The following is a 24,997-nucleotide window of genomic DNA, read 5'->3' on the forward strand; positions in this document are numbered from 1 at the left end:
GTATAAAGGAAAAACGCAATGTTTACCAGCCTGTGTCGTAAATAATATTTTCTTACTAACAGTACTGGTGAAGTACTTTGCTTACGACTCAGATTTTGCAATCCAGCATTTTTGGCTAAGAACAATGGCCTGCATATTGAAATGTCAAAACTGGAAAGCTGCACTGTTCACACAGCCTTGCCCACAATGTACTGTTTTTGAGACTAGCTGTTTGTTTTAACTTCAAATGGGACCTAATTGCGTGAGTGAATTAAGGTTAACGACCTGTATGGCTTGGTACAGAAAGTAGAGGTAACAGGGTGAAGGTCTTGTTGCTTGATTTTTTTTTTTTTTTTTATTATTCACAGTACTGTTAGTCTACTATTGGTCTTCAAAAACTCCTTCTTCCTATAACTGCTATTTCTTTTTACTATAAGACCAAGCTTCTTGATGCAATGCAAAAATGTTTTTGTCTCAATTCAGTATTTCAAATTGCAAAGCTATTACAAAGATTTTTAACATTGATCGCGCTTCCATATGTTTCATATTGTGGCTTTGCATTAATTTCAGCCGCCACACTGTTCCCATTTCCTTGTAATTGCAAACACACTTGTCTTGGTCTCCCACAATGACAATAAACATCTGCTGTCATTGTCCTGCATTCTAAATCTCATCCATGTCCAATGACTGGAGCCATTCCCAGTGTGCATTGGGTGGAAAGCAGGGGAATCATTGTGGACACACACACACACATGCACACACACACATTTGTGTGGGTGTTTTGCTTATTGTTTATCCGGCCCATGTATAATATCAACCAGGTACTTACAATAAGTGTGGGTGTAAACATGTTTAGGTACCATTTGTTATATGTACGCTCATTGGGAAATCTATTTACATAATGAAGTGCACTTGGAATTTAGACCAGATTCGTGAAAACGGAAGTCAATGAAATTGGCAATATTCTGCACCTCTTGTGGGTTTTATCATAATATTCTCAGAAGTTACAGGAAGACAATATATGTACATAGACAAACACCCATTTGTATTTCAATCCCAAGGCCTTCATAATTCATCAACAACAAGCATGTCCGAAATCTGGCCCGGGAGCCAATTGCAGTTCGTGTTCAAATTTCATTCATTAAAATAGTTGCTGGAAGACAAGACAACCGATAAAGAAAAATCTATAACGAGCTGAAACTTGAGTAAGGATGACTCAAATGCATACTTGTTGTTCAGTGTGTGTGTGGGCAGGCGGGAGATGCAACAACCACTTGTCAGCTCCAAACAACAATGTGGGCTGTCTGTGATGTGTCAGAGTTTTTAAACGGGAATAATAAAAAATCAGCCCAAGAATGACAATGATGTAGAGCAGGGGTTTTCAACTGGTTTTGTCCAAGGGATCACCATTATAACCAAGACGCAACTCAGGGACCACTGCTTTGGCAAAATATTATTCTATTTTGCACCGAAGAAGGATAGACCTGTACAGGCTTTTACATCTGTATGTCTATTTTGGGAATCTCAGCTACATTTGACATAATTTAAATGGTTTACAAAATTATCTATCTATCTATCTATCTATCTATCTATCTATCTATCTATCTATCTATCTATCTATCTATCTATCTATCTATCTATCTATCTATCTATCTATCTATCTATCTATCTATCTATCTATCTATCTATCTATCTATCTATCTATCTATCTATCTATCTATCTATCCCCCCTCCATCCGTCCGTCTACCCATCCATCCATGCACCCACATGTCCTTCTATCGTTATCTAAAATTTCTAAAATATCTACCTGCTTAAGTGAGCTCCTTTATGAGTTCCAAGGCAATTTGCAGGTGGCCCAAGTGAAGTGTCCAATGAGTGTGTGGCTCCAGTATAAGTTACTTATCTTGGGTCTGGTAAAATTTCAGGCAACATTAACTTAATGAGCTCAGGCTCAAAGCTGTAGCTTCAGCACTTGATCCTCCCTCTAATCTGCTACTATAAGGGACCAAATCGGCGCCATCACTGACACATGTAGCCAAATGAGATTTCTTTTCAGAGCTTCAACGTTCACATTGCATAATCTGGTGGGAAAATCAAAGATTAGTGTTGCACTTGAACGTCTGGCTGCTATTTTGCCATATTCAGACTGTTGACTCATATTAACGGGGACTATTATTCCTGCCCTTCATCCTGTTCAACAATTTTGTCGGTAGTTATAAAATGACAAACAAAATAATGACCTTGTAACGCAATTAGCGAACTGAAAGAGAAATTCACGAGTGAATGATCGCTCGTTTAGAATCTGCCATTTAACTGAACTGAAAAAAAAAATGCTGCCTTATGTGGAAATTGCTCGCGAAATATAATACTAGAAATGTTCCTCATCTTGCAATCATTACCTCCTTGCTCAAGCACATCAACAGATATAGTCCACAAAAGTGACTTCAACTGGGTTGCAGCACTGAAACAAACCGTATCACCAAATAGCCCAAAACAAAAAAATATATACATACATTCTATTAAAAATGTATTGTGGGTAACAAAATGTACTGCAGGGAAAAACATCCTCCTTCGCTCCAAAATATCTCTGTTGGTGGGACATTGCAATCTACACGTACCAAGAACTACAATTATCTTATTTAAATACCTAACATTGATCTTGATCAATCAGAATAAGGGGCAAAAAAAAAGGAAACAGGATGAATACTACATTTTAAGCATTGCAATCACATGACCTCCTTGGCCCTCCACAATGGCAGGCTCACGCCTATGAGCTCTATGGAAATTGCAATTGACTGTGATACCAAAAAAAGCACAGAGGTCTCACTCTTGTCAAACACGCATGGGTTGCAGGATCAATACAGACTACTGATCTCCAATTGATGAGATGTCTCTGCCCGTGGCTTTGAAAGAATCTCCCCCACTGATTTATTCCTCCAAGGAATGTTGTGTAGAATCCTTGAATATTTGGTCAGACATGTCTCTGTATGTTTATTTATTTTTTTATTCTTTGTCTAAATGATATCAATTCACCGTTGCTTTCGCCATCCAGTACATCAGGCAGTCAGAATAAATGAATACATTTAATTTCTAATGACATCATGTATAATTGTGACCTGATTCCAGAAATTTCAGTTGACTAAGATTTTTCAGAACATTTTGATGTTTTTTTTTTTTGTTTTTTTTACTTTTACTTTCATAAACTATTTTCAAAATAAATAAATAATGACTCTCAAAATCAAGGAAGTCTTTTTTGAGGGAACTACGTACAAGTGAAGTCCACCTTTCCATAGTTTTATGATAACATACAGAGAATGAGGAGCTAATTTCCCAGAAAATTGTCTTATGTGTTTTCCTGTGTGGTCATTTTCTAAGTATACTTTTTGGTGATTTTGTGTAAAGGTCCAGACCGTCCAGTGGTTTAAAAGTCATTGTGTTTATGACCAAAACAAGACAATCATGAATTTTCTGGCCTATTTGCTTTCTATAAATTGATTTGTTTTGTTTTGCTTATTTTTCTACTCAGGAAAAATGCCTAGACGAGATTGTGATTGGAGAGGAATAGGTAGCACTGTGAAACACAGAGTGGGAGTATAAACGGAATGGAGAGTTGAAGAGACAAAAGCCTGAAATCTGAGGTCTGTTTAAATTCTGCTCAGTCATTGCACATCTAATTCTGCCTGGATGAGCAGCCTCACATTCTGTAAACACTATTGTTTTTCCTCTGTGATAGCTCAAATTTATTTTCATTTCTTTGCCAGCACAGAGCTCAGGCTTTTGATTTGCCTGATGTCTGCTCAGTCAAATCTCCTACATTCTACATGTTCGTTACGGAAACACTTCAATGATCAGAGTGCATTACGCTTTTCCGAAAGAGGCTTGCAAGAGTAATATTGTCGCTGAACATAGGCGTGATGTTTTTTCTTTGGGTTGAAAAGGCTACATTGGCATCCTGAGTGAAAAAGTAGGGAGATAATTGAAAGAATTCTGCCTGTGCACACCAAATTACACATGCAACAAAAAATTCAACATTTTCCAGCCCAACATTTGTCCTTTTCTATCATTGAAAGGATCTTTGTTGCTGGCAACACTTCAAGGAAATATAAGAAAATGGATCAGCTCAAATGCAGCAACAATGTGGCTCCACAACAATACTGTTCAGAAAAAAACGACTAGAGTTTGAAATTGCCTCAACAGTCTGGAACATACAGTGTGAAGTTCAAGTTCAAATACTTTGCCCTGGGTTAAACTTTTACTTTGTTTCGCTATTATGACTGATGATGGTGGAGATCTGTGCTTCTGTGCCCTCTGGTTCCCTGCTTGTACATGCATCTTTAACTTAACACAGCACAATATTTGCAATTACCAACACTGGCAAGGCCATAATAACAAGGAGAATGCACTGGAGCGCAACGGTAATGCTGCTTGCACTTACACTGCCATAACTGGGAAGGATTTATAGCCCTTTTGGGCTAACCTTTAAGTTCGCTCATCTATTTTTATAGATGTGAATCATAACAGTAGTTATTTTCTGACATGTTTCATATAGAGAAGCTTTGGGACACCCTCTTAATAAATTTACACAGTCTCATTTCCCTTGTGCAAGTCCTCGGTGAATTATATATGTTTTATTTACTAACACGACACGTTAGGGTTTTGTGCTGTGAAAATAATTAACCATGATGAAAATGATGTGTTTTGGACACATTTTGAAGGCATCCTGATTGGAAAAAAAAGAAGAAGCGAGTAGTAGGAAAGGGCTGGTGTGATTTATCTTCTTCCCCCCCGCCAACAGATGCATGAAAGGATATGTTGGAGCATTGTAGTCTGTTGTCATCTCTTTGCACATAGTATCTCCTGTCAAATGGGTTTAAAGGTTTTCTTCCTCAGATTTACAACCTTTCTTAGCTGACAACTTGTCGCTACATCTACAAGAAAAACGAAGGGTAACATACAGCATATCGATAAGATGCCGATAAACTGCTGCACTGTTTAATTATGTTTCTGTTCTTATTGTCATTTTACTTTTAAAGAGGACATGTTATGGGCAATTGACTTTTTAATGTTTGTTATAAATAATAGTGTCTCTGGAGTGTATTGTTTTTCAAGTTCTTTTCTTGTTTCTAAAAATGCGTCTGAAAGACTGTAAAAATAAAACAGTTGAATGAACTCAAAATTTCAAGGCAACAAAACATTTTACCATTCTAATTTGGGCATTTAAATGAAATGTTATAAGTTTTTCTATTGTGAAAATTGGCTTTCCTGCATTTCACAACAAAGAAATAAGTGTTTACAGAATGGCTATTGCACCCCAACCTAACCCCGATAAAAGTAAAAACATGTTTACTCTGTTACGCTAACACAAGTGTTGCCTAAAAAAGCAGTAATTGATCATTTTTCTAAATTAAATGATTAAATGATACATTTTTTTTTTTAAACTTATGACACTGTGTAGCTAATTAACTAATCACTCTGAGTTGAATAAAATGACCTAACACATGTCGCTCAACACCTGGAAACTGTTTACATTTGTTTAGAAACTGTTTAGAATTGCAAATTAAGTTGCTGTGTGCTAGTCAAATCCTCCCATTGTTTATTCATGCCCCTCCAACTAAATCTTACAATTTGAGAACCCCTAATGTCAAATTAATTGGGTCACTGTAGTTGACTGCCAGTCATCTTTTTTATTGTGTTAGTTCTCCTTTTATAGTCTTGTGACATGCATATCAAAAATATGTCTGTTCTTCCATATACACGGGTCACCATTTGTCTCGTCCTTCCACTTACACATAATGAAAATTTCTTTCCGAATGTGGCCATTGAAGTCGACAAAACAATTCCGAGTGGGAATTGATTGAATTACAACAGAACTGTAGTGGTCTTAAACCCACAGTAGAGACCTTTGCAATTCTCAGCCTCTTCAGATGCAGTGAAGTGTAATAACACTTCACTTTCCTGCTTTAAAATGAGTCTGCAGTACCAGTAAGTGAATGGGCCTCAAGAGGCAGAACAGCAGCCGCTCTGTCATATTAGTTGAATAATTCCAATTAAATCAATCATATGGATCTGAAGTAATAAGGGAGGAACAGCAGGAAGTGATTCAAGATGCGTTGAAAAATGAATGTCTAGTGTGAACAAAACAACTTCTTCCAGAATGCAGAATATTTTTAGGTTGCATTATTAATTCTGTCTGTGAAGGCAAACTTGTCGTTAAGTGGCAGATAAGCTGTCAAATCCCATTAAAGCTGAAGAATCAGTAGCTTAGTGAGCAGGACTGTTATCAGGGGGAATCCAGGTCATGTGATTGCTGACTGATATGCGAGCTGCGACAGCATAATACGTGATATGCGATTGGCATTTTTGGATTGTACACATTTAGGCAAAAAATTATTTTTCACTCCTGGCCTTAATTTACTGGGGAAAAATGCAACCTTTAATACTCTTACTTAGTGCGTGCCAGATGTGATTTTCCAACATCACCGCATCTGTTTAGACTGCAGTCGGTGAGTGCCACCGTTTGCCCGAATGCATTTCATCAGCTGCCAGAAGAAGAAGCGAGCTGCTAGCGTTCGGATGCAACAGCAGCGTGTGAGCGTGCGAGAGCCACACACGCCCTCGCTCATTCCGCCACGTATCAAGGCGGCGAATTGCATTACACTCGATTGAGGCCCCTGTCAGTGGACACATTGGTTTCAGTGCCTCTTCTATAATGCATTTCTCTTTTAAGACGGATCGTTGAATTGCGTTGTAAAGCTGCAAGCCAATCTATCAGCATGCCTGACACCAAAACTAGATGTGCTCCCTTGAAGTTATTGCACAGAGGAAATGTTTCTGTGGATGAGACATTGGAGCTTCAAAGAGCAAAGCCAAGTGACAAAAAGTGTCACAAAGTTCAAGATGTACTTTCTTATGGGCAAGTGGATTAACTCATTTGCCGCCATTTGATAAGCAATGGGGGAGGACGTGGAAAAACGTCATAGTGCATCAACTGGTTGTGGGAGGCGCTAGTTAAATATGTGATTAGCACATTTCTGCTACAGTCACAGATGACGTTCATATATGCAACCTTGTGAAGCTTTTCGTGTACTAATGAGGCGGGCCTGAAACTACACTAACACAATGTCACAAATACAAGAGATGTATCAAAAACATGTCTTTGCAAAGAGTAGCCAATCAGTCTTGGTAGTACGAGTAATGTTATCATACTGAGATGTGTTTTAATACAGTAGTTGGAGAGTGACTGATTGAAATAATCACTACCAAAGTACAACAAGGTATGGACCTCTTCATAGAGTCTTGCTATGGTTGACATCTCAGATGAGACATCATTTACATTTTTAGGAATTTTGCTATGACAAAGAACAACAATTCATTTTATACACATTCTATTATGAAAGTGTGAAAACATTTGACCTTAGCCCTCGATTATTTTGGTCCTATTGCATCGTACAGAGTTCAACATAAATAAGTTCACTTCAAGTGATCTGTGAGATGGTGGTAGTTGCTCATCTGTCAGGAGTCTGGCTTTGGAGTTGGAGAAATGAGTCCTGCAGCAGACACATTGCAAAATGGCAACTAGATGTTGAGAGATGCAAGTCTCTTAATGTTAAGGTGCCCTTGAGCAAGGCACTGTCTCCAGCCCCCGTTGAAAGTTTGAGTTCATTCAACTGAGTTCATTTGTCATCATGTTGCTAAAATGAATAACACCAAGGACTAATAAGCTTACTTTTCAAAGGAACTAGACTTGAGAACTGTATTTCACTCGAAATGAATTGTATTCTCCTTCAGACAGAGGGCAGTAGGTGCTGAAAGTTTTGAAAATTGTGAAGGACTTTCTCGGTAATGACACAGATGATCGAAGGCTGCGAAACATTCGTGTTGCACTTGAGTTTCGTTTTTAACCTGAGTCAAAGCAAACGATAAAGTGAGCTATGTAAATTTGATTTGATGATTGTAGTGTTTCCTGCAGATAAGAGGCGATCGGGAAACATTGTTATTCTGCGGGCAAATTACAACTCAGCCCTCTTGATGTTTCATTTGAGGGATGTGCCCCCCCGGCACATCATCCACCTGATTATTGAAATCCTCTCTTTTCACCGCCCGGGGTGTCAGATTTTCATTATCAGAAAATTGGTGTCAGCTGATTGGCCAGCGTCTTCGCCATGTGGCCTTGAAAACTTTGCACCAACGCAAACGACAGACTCACATGATTTGTTTAGAACGGACAGCTTAATTTGATCTTGGCTTTAAGTGAAGGACTAGGTAATCGTCTAATATCAATTGCTTGGCGGAGTTAATGATGTTGTCAATCAGTGCTGACCTCAATTTCAAATGGCGGTTTGGAGGTTAACAAAGCAATGACTTTCATCCCTTTTCTCCTTTGCAGCAAAAGGCGTCCTCAGTGATCCACCTGCGACAATCACTTGGCTGCTCGAGTGAGTAATGATCGGTCTGAGACACCGACGGCATCGCATTGTACGAATGCTGTAAACAAGCACATCTAACCTGGAGCGAAAGAACACTTTTATGTGCTGAAGCATGGAGTAACTTTATTGCATATTTTATTACGAGAGACAGATGTAGTGTTTATCACCGTCTTATTAGTTCCAATATCATTATAAGAATACTATTGGAACGGATGAGCTTCATGAGTGAAGCTTGTGGTTACGCAACAGTCTTACATTAGTTTGAAGAAGTCACTGTACTTTTACTGACTTTGCTAAACATATTCCACCTCCTCAGAAAAGCAGACATATTAGTGTGAATCATAGACATCTCAAGAGTGGGTTTGTTTTTGGGGGAGAGCTTAGTTCACACACAGCCATGTATGTGAGGTGGTGACATCTGATTACTGCTAATGACTCCCTCTGCAACAGTTTTAATCAAAGGCTCATCATTATTTCCTGTGTGTGTGTGTGTACAGTAGATATTTCTTGTGGTAGAAAAGTTGTTTTTTTAAAGCAAGTAAACGCCGGATGAGTTGATTTGCGCATGATTTACAAGTGGGAATAAATGGTAAACAGGCTAAATGTGGCTTTCATAACATTGGACCTGCTGCCACAATAAGATACAGTAGTTCTCATTTAAATTTATTCAAATCTGCACTGAAGAAAGAGAACAGGTTTTTGTAGTTTTATATGTTTCTTTCCTTAAGCAACAGTTCCTGTGGAACAAAACATCTTGTACTTTTTCACTTGAGCATTCTTTATAGGTGTCTTTTTTATATCAACACATGGCAAGATAAGAACAAAAGTTTGCAATTTCAGAATCAAATGAGAAAGTTGAGCATTAAACTGGTCTTGTTTCTGCAGTTAGTCAAATCCTACATTTTGTGTTTCATTAAATTATTTGATGATGTACTAGAATTTAAGCACAGCCAGACTCCCAAGTCAGAAATACTAATCTTTTCAGTGACAGTGGACATCCGTTTTGTATATTATATGTCATTAGTTGGGTCTGAGCTGAGCTGGAGCCTTTTCCAACTGACTTTTGGGAGAGAGTTAGGGAACACCCTGGACTATTTGCCAGCCAATTGCAGTGTTCCAATTCTATGTTCCAATTTAACGTGTAATTTGCTGAAGATCCGAACAAAGCATATTATTTTAATTAGATATTATATTATATTATATTATATTATATTATATTATATTATATTATATTATATTATATTATATTATATTATATTATATTATATACTCCACAAAGAATAACCACCTTAATAGATATGTTGGGCTTTATTTTTGTAGACAGAGCATGTGCGCTCTAGCGTAAAAACTGGCACATCTTGATTTTTGGGGTGGAACGTGGTCTTCAAGTGCTCACATCACAGCGGTGATCTTATCAACATACTTTGCACGCATCTATTTCCTGCATGGACCCATACGGGTCAGTCCTGCGCTCACCATGTAGACTGTGCTCCTCATCTGCTCTGAATTTAGAGAGAATGAAAGGAGTGGCTTCCGTTCAAATCAACCCTGTTCACACCCTCAACTAAATGCGTACATCTACAAAAAAAAAATCCTCAACCCATGCTCACAGTTACACCGCAATTTAAAAAATTGTCTCAAGACCTGTCTGACAATATCTGTCAAGACTCAACATGAGGCATAAAACTGCCTATTAATAAGCTGTGAATTGCTTTTCATTACACGGGCATTTAAAGGCTCTGTTCTCAACAAGGTAGGTTGTTGATTAATCGATTTGATCAATTTACGGGTTAATTGCTCAGGATATTCTTTCTGGAAACTAATTTTGTTTTTGTGTTTTTGTATCATCAAAAATGTGTCCCCGCTGCAGAGAGGAGAATGCTTACAAAAGCACAGCCAGTGTTGTCTCATTAACTCCTTGAATGGACACATTTCCTCATGTATTTTTGCGCCTGACAAGAAAGGAGGCAGACGAAAGCAATCACAGGGAAAATGACAAAGACACAATGCTCATTTATTGTATATGTTGGAAACTTTTGACCAGAAGTACGTGCTTCCAAGCCTTGGTGGCTGTACAACTAACTCTCCATAAAACAAGAGCTTGAGTGACTGTCTAATCATGTTGTTTAACTGCTTATTTTGTTAAAATGTTCATTTACATCAATTTAGATTTTAACATTGTCTTTAAGTATATGTATTGACAAAAAAAAAAAAAAAAGTATTTCTATTATTTGTGGGGAAGTTGCTGTAAGTAAATGCTCATGGGGAAAAAAGTGTTTTGGAGCTTTTTTTGGTGTCAAGAGATATAAAGTAAATCCCACAAGGGCAAAAAGCAACACTTCTTTTGAATAATGTCTCCATCTATTGCTTTTTCCCCAAAACAGTTTAAAATCAGATTTTTCTGAATAAAATCAACTTCCCCCCAAAAAAACATTTCATTTCAAGGACATCGCTGCGCCTGAGCTCAAGGCCACGTAAAAATAGTATATTTCCTCGTCGTCTTATGAGTTTTGTGAAACTAGCAAAATCAGCTTAAATCTACCAAGTGACAAGGATGCCTGCCCTCTGTGGATTTTTGCAGTGGCCAGTACAAGCTGCTGTCTGGGTGAGTCAGAGCAGAATATTGTGAAGGCTGATATTTGTTTCTCATTCCTGACATATTAAATCATCTACAGCTTGCATCTAGTGCCCAAAGAACAACAAGCAAATACTTGGCCAATATAACATGCACACTGCTGCATGTTCCAGGCAAACACTACTTACATCCATAGGAGAGTACGTTTTTTTATATACCCAAAAGAAGGACACGTGTTGCCACATTTATGCCCAAGCTTTGGGGCAGGGATAAAATAAAGTATTAGAATTATATTAGAGTTTGTTCCCTGCTCATTATGAGGTCGCATAAAATAACGCACACGCACACTCACACGCACGCACACACATAAAGTCATGCTTGAGATGTCTGCAAAATTGCATTACCAAATAGCAAGTTTCATTTGCATAGGCTGACATAGTGCTACGATGGAATGATTGACTGGTAAATGGCTACATTTGACAAATGGAACTATCCATTGTTCTGAAACCAGAACACATACTTGTAAAGCTTTTATGAAGGTGGCATACATTAGCCGACAATGTAGTTATTTTTTTGGAGATTGGAATAATGGCTACCATTTAAGTAGTAGTACTTTTTTTACTACTATTTTTGTATGACAAGTTTAACTTTAGAACTTTTGGAGTTTCAAAGCTTTCCAAAGCAATAGAAAGGCAAAACAATTGAAAGCATGTTGAGGCATGCTCACTGTTTCACATCATTGTTTATTTTGTCACAGCCTTGAGATTTCTCTGTGAAGTCAATTTGAGTAAGGCTTTGCTGTTGAATCAGACAACCTTCACGACATTCGATTTGGCGTTCAAGAAGTCCTCACTTAAAATTGAAAGAGGTCCTCTTCAGTATTTGTAAGTAGCGGTCATGAACATCCTTATATAAATTAATGATATATAATTATAGACAATGTATGTTTCAAAGTGTCACAAAAGGTAGAATTGTAAAATACTCAAACTAGATTTATTGATAATATTTGTACTGAATTTAAAAGATGATGAACATTTTATGCATTTGTGTTCATTTGTTGTTGTAAAGAAACGATCTTAACGTGTCTGAGTATCACAACTAAATTCAATAAACATTAAAGGACTCGCTGCATTCTTTCTTGACAAACTACAGTTGACGTAAGCACACTGAGCACAACAAAATATATTCAATACCTCATTTCTTGACTATTCATCATTTTAAAGGCGCAATGTTTGCTTGTTTACCAGGAACTTCCTCCCTATCCTCTTTCTTGTTTCTCCAGTAGTAAAGTTACCCTGAGCAAACAATTTGATTGGCTGAATCGTGTCACACCCACACAAACCGACGAGGAAGGTAGTGCAGCTTTGGTCCATTAAAATGAAGATACTGAAAAGCTTCTACTTAATCAATAAACTTGGTCAACAGGAAGCTTCTTCAATCTGTTTTTTTTTTTTCCGGTTAGACACCACTGTATACATGTGTTGTTTTTAATGTCTCGGTCTAGTGCTGACTCTGTTTTAATGAATAAATTCCTCGAAGCCTCATTGATATTTTGTCTGTCAACAGAGGATCCACCCCTACAAGCTGAAGGAGTACACTGACTGAATGAAATGCCCCAAAAAGCAGTTCTCCTCGAGTGAATTAATCGCATCGTTATTTTTCAACCTCTTTTCATATTATAATTGTTTTATTTAATGTCGTTGTTGGACAATGACTGAATTTGCATAAACAGTCAAGACCGTATTTTGTATGCTCTAATGAAATTAAACAGTTATTCATCAGTTGCTCAGAATGTTTGTTTTCCACTGAATACTTGTTTACTCTTCTACAAGTACTTTTTATCTCTACTTGAGTCTTAATATTCTAAAGTAAGAGTACTCTTATCTTGAGTATAGGGCTGAGCGAGTAATTCCAATAATGCAATTAGAAAACTGCATCGACTCTGCCTCGATGATTTAAGAGGCTGCGTAAACATATGTATGGTGTTTATAGAATGTTTCTGCGGCTGTTTCAGTATAAACTTTAATTTACTCAGGTATTATATGTTTGAATTTTTAATGGTCAGCTTTTACAATTTTACAGTGTTGGTTGTGCAGTAAAGAATACATACAAGAGTACAAAATCTTGAGTAATGTCTTAATTTTCTAAAAAAAAAAAATGACAAAAGCGTGTTTTATCCGATTACTCGATTAATTGATGTAAATAATCACTAGATTACTCAAATACAAAAATAATCAATAGCTGCACCCTTTGCACTTGAGTACAAGTCTACCCACCTCCGCTTACTAACATCCTCTGACATTATCCAGAAAAGCTGCCAGGCAGCTTCAAATAACAAAACTAGCCAAAAAGTTTCATTGAGAAAGAACAGGACTAATCTCATTACCTTTCCATATTCAGTTGCTTTTATTTTAATGGCTGGGTTTCCGAATAGTTTTGTTCACAGCATTCCTTTCTTGTCATGTAAATTATTGTTGAGCAATAGTTATGCTCACTTTGTTGATGAATGCCGTTTCTTTTCAAGCCTCCAAGCACCTCGCTGAGTGAGATAAAGGCATTTTTTCCTATAATATTATCTGCGCTACATTTGCAGGGGTTGATCTGTGGGTGGACATCAACGAGACTGCAGCTGCTGTTTGAGCGCGGGAGTGGATGTGCCACAACAAGACTGTGGATCTCCGTGGTTCAAAGTGTTGATCAGATTCAACATTGTTCAGTTTGAGCTTACAGTGTGCGGGTCAGCCTGCTGGTGGAAATCCATGGCAACGTTTAAATGAGAATGCGAGTCAGGCTTCAATTTCAATATCTACAGTTTGCCCATCATACTCCAGCTACGCGTTTGACATGTGGAAAAAAAACAAAGAAGAGGAGGATTATTTATGACTCGGATGCACCCTGTCTCTCACTTTCATCCATTTTGACATGCTGTGTGCCATTCGATTCCTGTGAAAAGTCATCCTCGTGGGTTTTATTGTGACACAGACCTTAAATGCACTTTGCGTGCTGTCATACAACACCGTGTTCTGATGCAAGTCCCAGTGGGCAAAAAACAGGAACCTCAGAAGGTTTTGATGGCCCTGGATAATGCAGCATTACATGGTGAAGGTGTAATTCCAGCACAAATCCTGACCATGTTAAAACAGTCTGTCTCTGTTGTGTGTTGCTGCATTTCCAATAGTTGGTGCCAAATGTGGCGATGGGAGAAAAAAAAAATCCCATTACATCTTTAACAGCTTGGGTTGCTCCCTTGAGCTGTAGAGGGCAAGGAATAACAAAGCTGAGGGAAGTCGCGGCTCCTTACCTCTGATGGGCTATTAGTTATTCTAGTGAGCAGGAGCCCCATTAGGTCTGCCATTTAATGCTCCCATGCCACAGTCACACATGAAAGCTGCAAGATTGAAAAGGTTGCCATTTTACCTCAAGCATCCCTTGTATTTGGAAAAATGCTTTGCCACAGATATCTGACATAGAGCTGATTTAGCTGCTTGTGTACTTATGTGTCACCTGTCATATTAGTGGAAGCCACGATGCACAACTTGACTGGATTTACTCTGCACATTTTAGTATGTGATTTTATTTACTTTCATGACCCATCAGTGTGTTTATGTACATATATTGAACACCTGATCTATCCACACACACACCCCCAAAAGCCAGATACTGCACTCCAGTACAAAAACTTAAGTGAACTTGCTGGGCAACAAATCATGTCTGGCCATTGACTCTTTCGGATTTCAAATTACATACAAAAGTGGTGTTTAATATACAGTATACCGTCACTGTGCACTGAATACGCGGGGAAAGTATTTGTGATGAAACTCGAGGAGGACACAAGTCGATCATATATATATGCTCAGCCATGATCCAAGCGACATCAATCATTCCTGGCACAGTGTCTCTAAATACCACTCAACTCAATGATGATAAGACAAAAGAAGACAGATGTGTAGAACATGTAGGAAAAAGGCTACAGGTGCAAAAAAAAAAAAACCCTAAGCATGAGTAAATTGAAGAATTTCAGTCTCGATCTCTCGGTGCCAGATAGTGATTTAAAATCACTCACCTAAAAGAGCCGAGTCTTAGTATCCAAAGTTTGTGCAGTGTATGCGATGGCATATATGAGTTCATTCATCAAGGAAACGCATCTGGTGATGGTACACAAGGGCACATATTAAGGCCAAAATGCAAATGGCTCTTCTCATTCAACTGCGAGCCTGCACTGACTGAATTTAGTGAATCCCTGGCAATAGGCAATGACATAAGTAGGTGATTGCTCAAGTCATTACTGGAGAATGCAATCTATGCTGCCAATAAATGTGATTATACTTACTTTGCCACTTTGGGCTTATTTACATATGCAACACGACAGAAAAATGGTGTGGATTTACATGGCAGGTGTGTTTGCCACCGAGGTAGCAAACACACTGGATAGCAGAGGACCACCTGCACAGTGACTCGATCTCATACATTTTCATTATTCCATTGGGGGACAGCAGCCATTGGTGAATAAATAACACACTGGCTGACAAGATCAGGATACATCAATAGCCTCTTGATGTCAAGAATGAAGGATTAAGATACTTTGTGTATAATTTACTTTGCGTGTGGCCCAGGATGTGGAGCTGCTTCTTGGATTGCCACTAATTGGAATTACATTCTAGCAATAAAACAGCTTGACTCAGAACCACAGCTTGGAAGAATTTCAAGGATTGAAAAGCAAATCACAGTGCACTGACCTTTACTTCCTTATCCCAAAACAGACAAGGGCAGGGAGGTGTGCGTGGAGGGGTAGGAGAATGGGAGGTGTTTGTCTCCACAGATTGTTAGAAAATTTACCTCTCATGCCTCGCAGTGGAAATGGATTTTTGGAGGGCAACGGTCATACCTCGCATTCCCTGGAGCCTGAGATGGTGTATGTGTAAGGTCCTGTCCCATTAACCAGCACATCCATTGTCTCAGAGTGTGAAGGCTTGTAGTCCACGTAATACTCTTGCAGTGGCGAATTAAAGGAGCGCTCAGTCTCCCGAGCCTTTTTCTGCCGCTTTTTAACCGTGGAGCGTTGCTGAAGCTGCTTGATGCTGCTGGGATAGCGCTTCCACGAAACATAGATAACAAGTAGGATTATAGCCACCGACAGGAGCAGGGCCACAGTACCAGCAATGATTTTATGGAAGGACACATACTCAGTGTCTGGTAAAGGGATTGTCGGAGAGGCCTGTGAAGGAGTAGGAGAGGCTGTCCTGTTTTCTGCCAGCTTCTTGACCACTTCAGGCCGTGTGGGAAGAGGGAGCAGTTCTGTTCGAAATGCAGTCGTGAGAGGCGCCCTTGTTGAGGTAATGGGGCTTGGCGTTACTGTGCAAATGTTGTAAGTCTCCACCACATCGGTGACTTTCTCTCCTTGTGCCTCTTTAGGGCCTGTGCAAATCATTGTGGACTCCTTGTTTCCCTTGAAAGTCTTGAGCCAGTCCACTAGGGGGCATATGTTGGGGTTACAGTGCCACAGGTTACCCGCCAGACTGATGGTGGTGAGGGAGATCCAAGTCTCCACAGTTTGCTGAGACACGTTGTTCAGTTTGTTGGAGTCCAAGTTGAGGGTCTGGAGGTTGGGCAGACATTGAAACGTGCTCGGATCCAGCGTCTGGAGCTCGTTCCCGGACAGGTCTAGCTTTTGCAGGGAGGTCCACATCCACGACAGGCCCTGGGTCAGCACTTTGATACGGTTCCATTGCAAATAGAGCGCCCTCAGATTAGTCAGGCGGGGGAAATGAGCAAAGTTGATCTTGGAAAACTGGTTATGTTCCAAATGCAGCTCGACGAGCTTAAAGAGTCCGGCAAAGGCGTTCCGTGTGAGGCTCCGGAGCCTGTTGTAGCCAACATCTAGGAATTCCAGGTTGCGACAGTCAAGGAAAACACGCATCGGGACAGTTTTTAAAGAATTTGACCTCAAGTGTAAACTGAGTAACTTCCGTAGGCCCACAAATTGATTTGGCTGGAGTACCTGCAGTTTATTGTAGGAAAGGTCAAGATTTCGCAAGTTCGGAACATCGTGGAAAGTGTTATTCTTGAGCAGGGTGATTTTATTGGAGCTGAGAATCAGTTCTTTGAGTCTGCGTATACCGTGGAAGGCTTGGCCGTCCACGGCGCCGATGTAGTTGTGATCGAGGTACAGCCAAACCAGTTGACCGAGACCCGCAAACTGGTGGGCTCTCAGGTTCATCAGGCTGTTGTAACGCAGCGAGAGGCCCTGAGTTCCCACTGACACGTTGCTTGGCACGTCACGGAAAGCGTTGGATTCACAGTAGATTATTTTGCCGTCACATCTGCAGCTCTGCGGGCAGGGACGCTCACGCATGGGGTTCGGAGCGGCCAGCAGCCAGGCAGGCACCACCGCGATGAATACAAGCCATCTGCAAAGCACAGGAAGTCCTGCACACACACACGCACAAGCACACATGCACAGGCACACACAGAAGCTGATTAATAAGAAACTGCACATCGAAAAGTGAGAGGGCACTTCAAATGAATGTAATTTATTTATTTAGTTAATTTATTTCAGAGTCAGATTAATGTTCATGGGTGTTTGTTAGCATCAGATGAATTAATTTGCACGCTCTGTTTTTTCACGGCACAGGCATTTTTTTTTTCTTTTTCTCAAGCATGAAAAACGATTGGTAAAAAACAGCATCAGGTTATCTGTCAAATGGCTGATGACGGACAAACCTCCCCCCCCCCCCCTTTTTCTTTTATCCCCAAGTCATCTAATAGAAGCCTTGAGGGGAGCAAAGAAGACATCAGTTGAAACATCACTGGTTGAGGTGAAGTTCAAATAGAATGGATTATTAAAAATGGACAATTAAAAATAATGTACAACATTAAGCCACAAAGACAGCTGACATACCCATACTTGCGCGGTGTCGGCTCCTCCTCATGTTACAGCTTTTTGTTGCATGCGTCCCAGCTCCACATGTTCCTCGAAGCCGGTCAAATAGTGGATCGCGTACCCAGAACGCTTGTTTCTGTTTTGCACTGGGTGGGAAACGCGCACTTTTGCGTCTGCAGACCCACACCTGCCAGAGACGGCAGCGTCTGCACAAGTGAGACTTTACTTTGCGACGTTACCGCAAAGGATCATCTGGATGTTGCCCACTTGTGACGACCACCTTGCAGAGTCCTTGGAGTGGTAAAGCCCGAATCCTCGCCGGGGCTCGGAGGGGGAAAAGGGTTAAACATCCGGTGGCCAATTGTTGAATCTGGTTTAATTGAGTGGCACGACGCAAAAGGATAAATGAGCGCGTGAAAAGAAATGTTGCAGAATAAAGTGTGGTCTTAGGCTGAGAAGTTGAAATTATCCGCATCCGGCATCAAAACGCAGCCTGGCGCGGATCAGAGCTGATGACCGTGTCATCAAGAATGGATCAGTTGAGTAGCAACAGGAATTGTGTCGGCGGAGTCCCCGCGGAGAAAAACTCGTGCACATTTTTTGGCCCTGAAGTGCCCCCTGCTGGTCTCTGTTCATTTTCCACACTTCCACACAATCAAGAAATCTGATTGATTACTGAAGGGCTATTGAAAGCCGCATTGACTTTTTTTTTTTGCACGTCCTACTCTGAGAAAAAAACCAACAACATACAATGAACAAAAAATGAAGTAATCTGTCACAATGTTTGACCTTTGACTCACGTAAATTGTGAAAATTGTATATTAACCTAAACAAATTTCTTGAGGCGATGTCATCCAATTTGTTGATTGAACATTTTTAGTTAAATAGCTAACATTGCACTCATTAAGTTTATTTAGTTAATTGAGTTAAGGAAAGACATTCTGTCACGGATCAGAATGGACCAGGGTTTCTAGAGGAAAAAGGGAGTTAGAATGGAGGATGAGGAGACAAACCAACAGACCCGGCAAACTAACATAACTTCCTAATAAAACCAACAACAGGACTGACCGACAGACTGGATAACAGAAACGGAACTGACCGACAAAGACGTGAGACAAAAAGACATCAACGATCCGAAAGGGACTGACACGTAGACAGGACTTAAATAAGGGACAGGTAACGAGAGGAAGGTGACTGTGATTAGTACATTGATTGTGAGTAGACACAGGAAGGGAGGGGCGAGTACTCAGACGCGGACAGAAACCATGACAACCGACACATAATAATACAACGGGGGACGAGTCATGATATACACAAACATGAATTTCCTTCCCTCACTTACACAAGTGACATACATAAACATGAATTAATTCTTCAATGAACAATAAATAAGAATGTCTGCAACCCCATGCATTCAATGTCAAAATGTGTAAAAAAAAGAACGAACATTTTTGTCAAAGGCCATTTGCTAATATTTCTTTTTGAAATTAAAGGCCAGAAAAAATATTTCTGTTCAAATAATATTACCTTTTTTTATTAAAAGGGATTGGTAACAAAAATGATTTCATTGTCTCAATATCTTTAAAAATTGAGCCAATTTGCATTTTCTGTACAGGTACATGTAATTTGCTTCGGCATTTTACATAAATTGATGTGGTGTGCCAGATCTGGCCCACAGGCCTTGAGTTTGACACCCGATTTGAAGCCTTATTATTCAACTCTGTTTTATCGATGGTGAATTGGTAGCAGTTTATTTAATCTGCCTCACATTTCAGAGGTTCTGGGTCCAAATCCCAATCCTGGCCTTCCAGTGTACAATGTTCCCTTTAACTTTCAGGTTAAACTGCAAGCATTACTTTCATGAAGTAATAAATACAGGGTTTGAAGTTCAGTCAACTCGGAAGGGGGTCGGAGTAGAGCCACTGCCTCTCTGCTTCGAGAGGTGCCAGATGAGATGGCATCCTCATGCCTCCTTGACACTTCCCTGGGGAGGTGCTCAAAGCATGTCCTGATGGAAGAACACTCCAGGAATGACCCAGGAGATGCAAAAAACACCAAAAAATACAAAAACACAGGAGGCATGAAAAACAACTATCCCAATGCTCGCTCCACTGGCACCACACACACACGCACGCACACGCTCGCACACACGCACGAACGCACACGCCCACACACACACCTCAGTCTATTGCTACCTGCTGCTAAACTTGATCATGCATAAACAAAGGTTGCGGTGAATGCCTCATCATGGGGATTTGAGTCGGGGTCAAAGACATCGCTTCTAATGGCTCCCTCTGCCTCCATATTTAATGGAAAACGTAATTGCCAGTAATGAACATTAACGAACATTTATGCCCAAACTGCATATACTTCATAGTCAGTGGAAACCAAAATAAAAGTGATATATGTAACACATCAGTAGCAGCCACTGGTTTAATTTCCACTGTCTGATGTGAAGGCTCAGTAAACACATTCGCACGCACACGCACACACACATGCACACACACATGCACACATTGAAAGATCAGACAATGAAGACTTTTTTCAGTGTAACCTTCCTATCACTACAATTTCATTGATGGCAGTAGCACCATATGTGGTACAGTATCATCACAGCAGCTTTTTGCCAAGATTACACCCCCCTCTTTTATGCACAAATCAAAGCATTCAATGTTTTTTTCCTGTATATTTCACCATTTTTAGTGACATATTGAAGAGAGCAGTCCAAGATTATCATCCTTTGAGGTAATCCCATGTTTGCGGATGGTAGCATGCCATCGCCATGCATTCACAACACTAAGCGCCTTCTTCTCATTGCATTGCTTCTCATTTATGTTGTGCAATAAATCTGCCATGACCTACTTTCACATCAGAGGTTCTTTTTTTACAGTACTGTGATTGGCAGATGTGTACATGAATGTCTGGATCATCAAGTTTTACTGTACAATGACATTCATAACAACCAATAAAGAAAATGATCGTGATTCCTGACACACTCTATATTGTTATTTTGGGTTTTTGCTTGCGTGACCTGATCTCAATCCATGCTTATTGCGCTCATCTTTGATGATTCCCCTAAGGGCCTATCAGATGAAAGTTCAGCATGTCAGATACATATGAGCACTGCCGCCTCCTCTCAGCATGAGAAGAACACAAACTCCGAGCACAACAAACAAAGGTGTGGCAAAACTCAACCACCAAATTGCTTCCTATGAAACTTTAATGACTGTCTGTGACTGACTGAGCCCTGAATAATAGACCAAACAGAGGACCTGCTTTTTTTGCAGAATAATGACTCCCACAGAAACAGGGAACACAACTGTATAAATAGCTCAATAATTAGAGCAACAACAACAACAAAATCAAGCACGGTAGCAGCGGGTCTTATTTACTCTGAATTTGGTTTCTAAATATGTAAACTAATTATCCGCTGAATTACACTTACAAAATGTGTGAACAGCAGGTAAGCATTTCTGAGACAGGGTCACACCAAAACATCTGTTCCTTAATGTTTTAATGAGAAGAAGAGAGAAAAGAGTGCCGTTTCACTTTTTTTAGCACTTTTCTGTGATCAGCTTCTTAAAGTTTTTGATGCAACTTCAAGCATCAGCGTGACTAAACTCAATGAGCTGATGAGAATGACGCTTGGTTTTTTTCTTTGTTTTTTTTTTGTGGTTATTTATTGATGACGGAAAGCTGAAAAATCATCCTGTCTTGGATACAGACCATTTTCTGTTTTATTTTTGGGAGCCTATGATTAGCATTTAATCTCTTTTCATGAAGCCACAATGCGGAGGCTCCAGAACCAAAGGCAACTCAACATTTATTAAGCTAATAATGGAAATCTGGTTTAAATAACATTTAAACACCTTTGTCTAAGAAATTGTTATTTCTTTCCTCTTTGGATAAAGATGAGAATGCCAAAACTTGACATTTTCCACTAAATAACATTTGCATGCAGAGGAAGACACACCTCCACCCTGGAAGGAATAGGTGTAGATGATAACAATTGACCCTGACATTTCAATTTAGACTGGAACAACCATTATAACACTGAATAAACACTTCCTTGTGCCCAAGAAATGTACAAAATGTGCAAAGCACTGTAAAAAAATGTGTAATGGCAACATAAAGTGGACCTACTACTTTTGACTTTTGTAGCACAGATAATGAGAGGAAGTGCGGTATATTGTAAGTGTTTGTTATAACAGTTGTATAGGTAACAACAGAATTGTATCCATAGAAAGAATGTGTATGAGACTCTCCTTAATAATGAGAACAGAAAAAAAATTTTGAAGCATTGAAAATTTGGAAAAAAAGAGAGAACAATAGTCACTGAGTCACGATATGAACCCCAAAAATACCCAACTAAAACGCCCACAAAACATATGGCACGATTCCGAAATCGTCAACAATGTGTCGTGCTTTAAATCCTATTAAACATCTGTGGAAGGAGCTGAAATGCACAGTTCTGAAAAAAGGTACCCCTCCAATGTGAGACAGCTGGGGCAACAGGTGCACCAGTCACATTGAGAGTTTCAGAAATCATTTCATTTCAGCTCTCATCTTCTGACCTGTCAGTTTGAGCTTCTGAAGGGTGGCTGACTCCTATGGCCAAAGGTACTTGGAAAGAAATCATTTATATCAAATACCATGGCGATCCTGAATTTACCAACGTGACCAATTCACACTTAAGTCATTGTCGGAGTAATATTTCATTATGATTTATTATGTGTTATTATACATTTGTGATCGCTGTGGAAAGTCTGTTGTGACTGACAAACAAGAGCAGAGGGGCCAAAACATGTTGCCTCTGCTTGGCCCCAGTTGATCTCAAGCTGGCGATAAAAGGAAATCACCGGAGAAGACCTTTCTGCTGTTAGATGATATGATGAATTGACGTGCAAAATAGCTTATTTGTTAATGTCTGCTTGCAGAGACTCTGCAATAAAAACATGTAAACAAGTGCTGATTTCCCCACCCCTTAGAATTATGTAACTTAGGGACCCCCAACCAAATAAAAGTGAGTAATGTACGAGACCAGCGTACGGCAAGCGTACGTCTCTCCTATTTCTCCTTGCGGGGGGAATTGTGGGAGAACCATACAGCTCTCCTAATTCTCCTTGCAAGAAACCAAAAACGTCTTCTCTCCTCATTGTTTGTGAAATGTTCAGGAAATAAACCTAACAGTCATGCACTGCTCCTTGTTGACGTTTGACTTGACCTTACTTTACCTTTACGTTCATTCCTGTTCCTAATATATCGTTCCATTATAAAGTGGCGATTATGCATTTTATAATATACTGGTGAGCCAAAGACAAATGTCAAACTCGGTGGACAATAAATAATGAGTCTCTTCTATTCAATTCTGTTATACATGTATAAAGATCTGGCTAGGCCTTGCTTATTACACTTAATACCCTGACTTTTGTTGTTTTGAATGTTCACATGCATTTTTGATCGGATGGAAGGATAGCAAAAAAAATGTTTTATGCTTGTCACATTTTAGTCAAAATCATTGGGGTGCTTGTTTCCCTTGCCACCCTTGTGAAAGGGATTATTTGAAGGGCTTGACTCGCACCAAATGCACATTCCAATTTAACTTTTCGAGAGGTTCTTCTGTCTATCCACTGTGTGACATTGGGATGATCTACATTAACATCATTTAGTAAAGGTGAATTCACCTCCTGATCTCACTTAATGGGGTTGAAACAGGTTAATTGTGCTACATATCAAAGAAGTGTGATGTGTCATGCATTTCTTTGCTCTCTCAGCCTTCTGTTATTGGCAGTTATAGATAGCGGTTATCACCTCTCTGAAGATGATTGCATTGTAAATTCCCCCTAGTAGTCTCTGATGTGCACACAGTCAGTTAATTTGGGATGTTTTCACTCAAAAGATGAGATGCCATTGAGAAAAAGAGGGATCATGAAAGCTTTTTTTTTTTTTTTTTAAGTGATACAGTGTTCTTCTGTTTGGATAGTCACAAAGGAACACCTTCTTTTGTCATCAAAGGGTAGCTGATTGGTCGTAGATTGCCTCCCATTGTGGTTTTCATGAAGGACTGCTCATAAATGCATTTGCACACAATGGACACCAGTATCAGGACACCTACGCACCTACTCTAGCCCTGCTGGATGACCTTTTGATCTATTTTGGCCAAACTCACTTAATACTTGATCGAAAATGCTTTTACTGAGAAAAAAAAAATACAAAAAACAAAAAACGAGGACTTCATATAATAAAGGTAATGGAAATCGATTATTTCCTCAGACGTCTCCTATTGATTTGACTCAGCCATAACAGAAGTTTTGGGTGTGTTCACAAGGTGTCGCTGTTACCACATAGCACGCCAATGCTGCCTTCTGGAGCCGATATCCCAACTGTGGCTTCAAGCTAAATGAGCCAAGTATGGAAAAAATAAACATGAGATTAGCACAAATTCACTCTCACTTGCCTCTTAAAATTGATTCCACTCCCAGGGTTCCCCCCTCTTCAGACTTCAATGATTGTGTATTTATGCATTCTCCTGATGCCCGGGCAGTGCAGCTTGATGGATGTGTTGTCAGCATCACATTTAAGTGGACACAGTAATCAACTAACACACACAATTTAAGCACTTATTCATAAGTGAGCTAGATAATTGGTGGTTTTGAGAATACAATGCTGCTCGCTGTGCAAAGCATTTCCACGTATTAGTAATTTAACACATTTTCAATCTGTCTCTGTTATAATCTAAGGAAGAAAATTATAATAACAACAACACCAAAAGCAATTCGCTAAATTGGTGGTACTGCAGGTGGTCCCCGAAATTGGAAATGGAAAATAATTGTAACATAAAAAAATATATATATATATATTATTTAAACTGGATTTATTTTTCAGCGAATTTTGTGGATCCATTTACGCATCCAAATTATGTCAAATGTAGCTGAGACTCCCAAAACAGACATACAGATGTACCTGAAGTACACTTCTTCACTATTGTAAACTACATAACTGATTTACGACTGTGGTGTAAAATAATTATTTTACATTACATTAATGTAACAACATACCCCCACCCCCCCACCCCCCCCGCCCCTCCAAAACAACAACAAAACAACAAAAAACATAGTTTTATATTGGGCCACTTG

General features: G+C 39.5%; 1 protein-coding gene across 1 annotated transcript in view; it reads right to left on the minus strand.

Moving 5' to 3' along the window:
- Positions 1-19,025, minus strand: part of LOC125994437 (leucine-rich repeat transmembrane neuronal protein 4) — a 35,266-nt gene extending 16,241 nt beyond the window's left edge. Inside the window, exons 1-4 of the mRNA XM_049763774.2 lie at positions 18,961-19,025; positions 18,142-18,231; positions 17,880-18,048; positions 15,867-17,407 (exon numbers count right to left, since the gene is read on the minus strand). Coding sequence (XP_049619731.1) covers positions 15,867-17,407; positions 17,880-18,048; positions 18,142-18,231; positions 18,961-18,987 — 1,827 coding nt within the window. The 5' untranslated portion in view covers positions 18,988-19,025. The remainder of the gene's footprint in view (positions 1-15,866; positions 17,408-17,879; positions 18,049-18,141; positions 18,232-18,960) is intronic.
- Between the last annotated feature and the right edge of the window lie 5,972 nt (positions 19,026-24,997).

This window comes from Syngnathus scovelli, chromosome 3, assembly GCF_024217435.2.
Source record: "Syngnathus scovelli strain Florida chromosome 3, RoL_Ssco_1.2, whole genome shotgun sequence".
Lineage (NCBI taxonomy): Eukaryota > Metazoa > Chordata > Actinopteri > Syngnathiformes > Syngnathidae > Syngnathus > Syngnathus scovelli.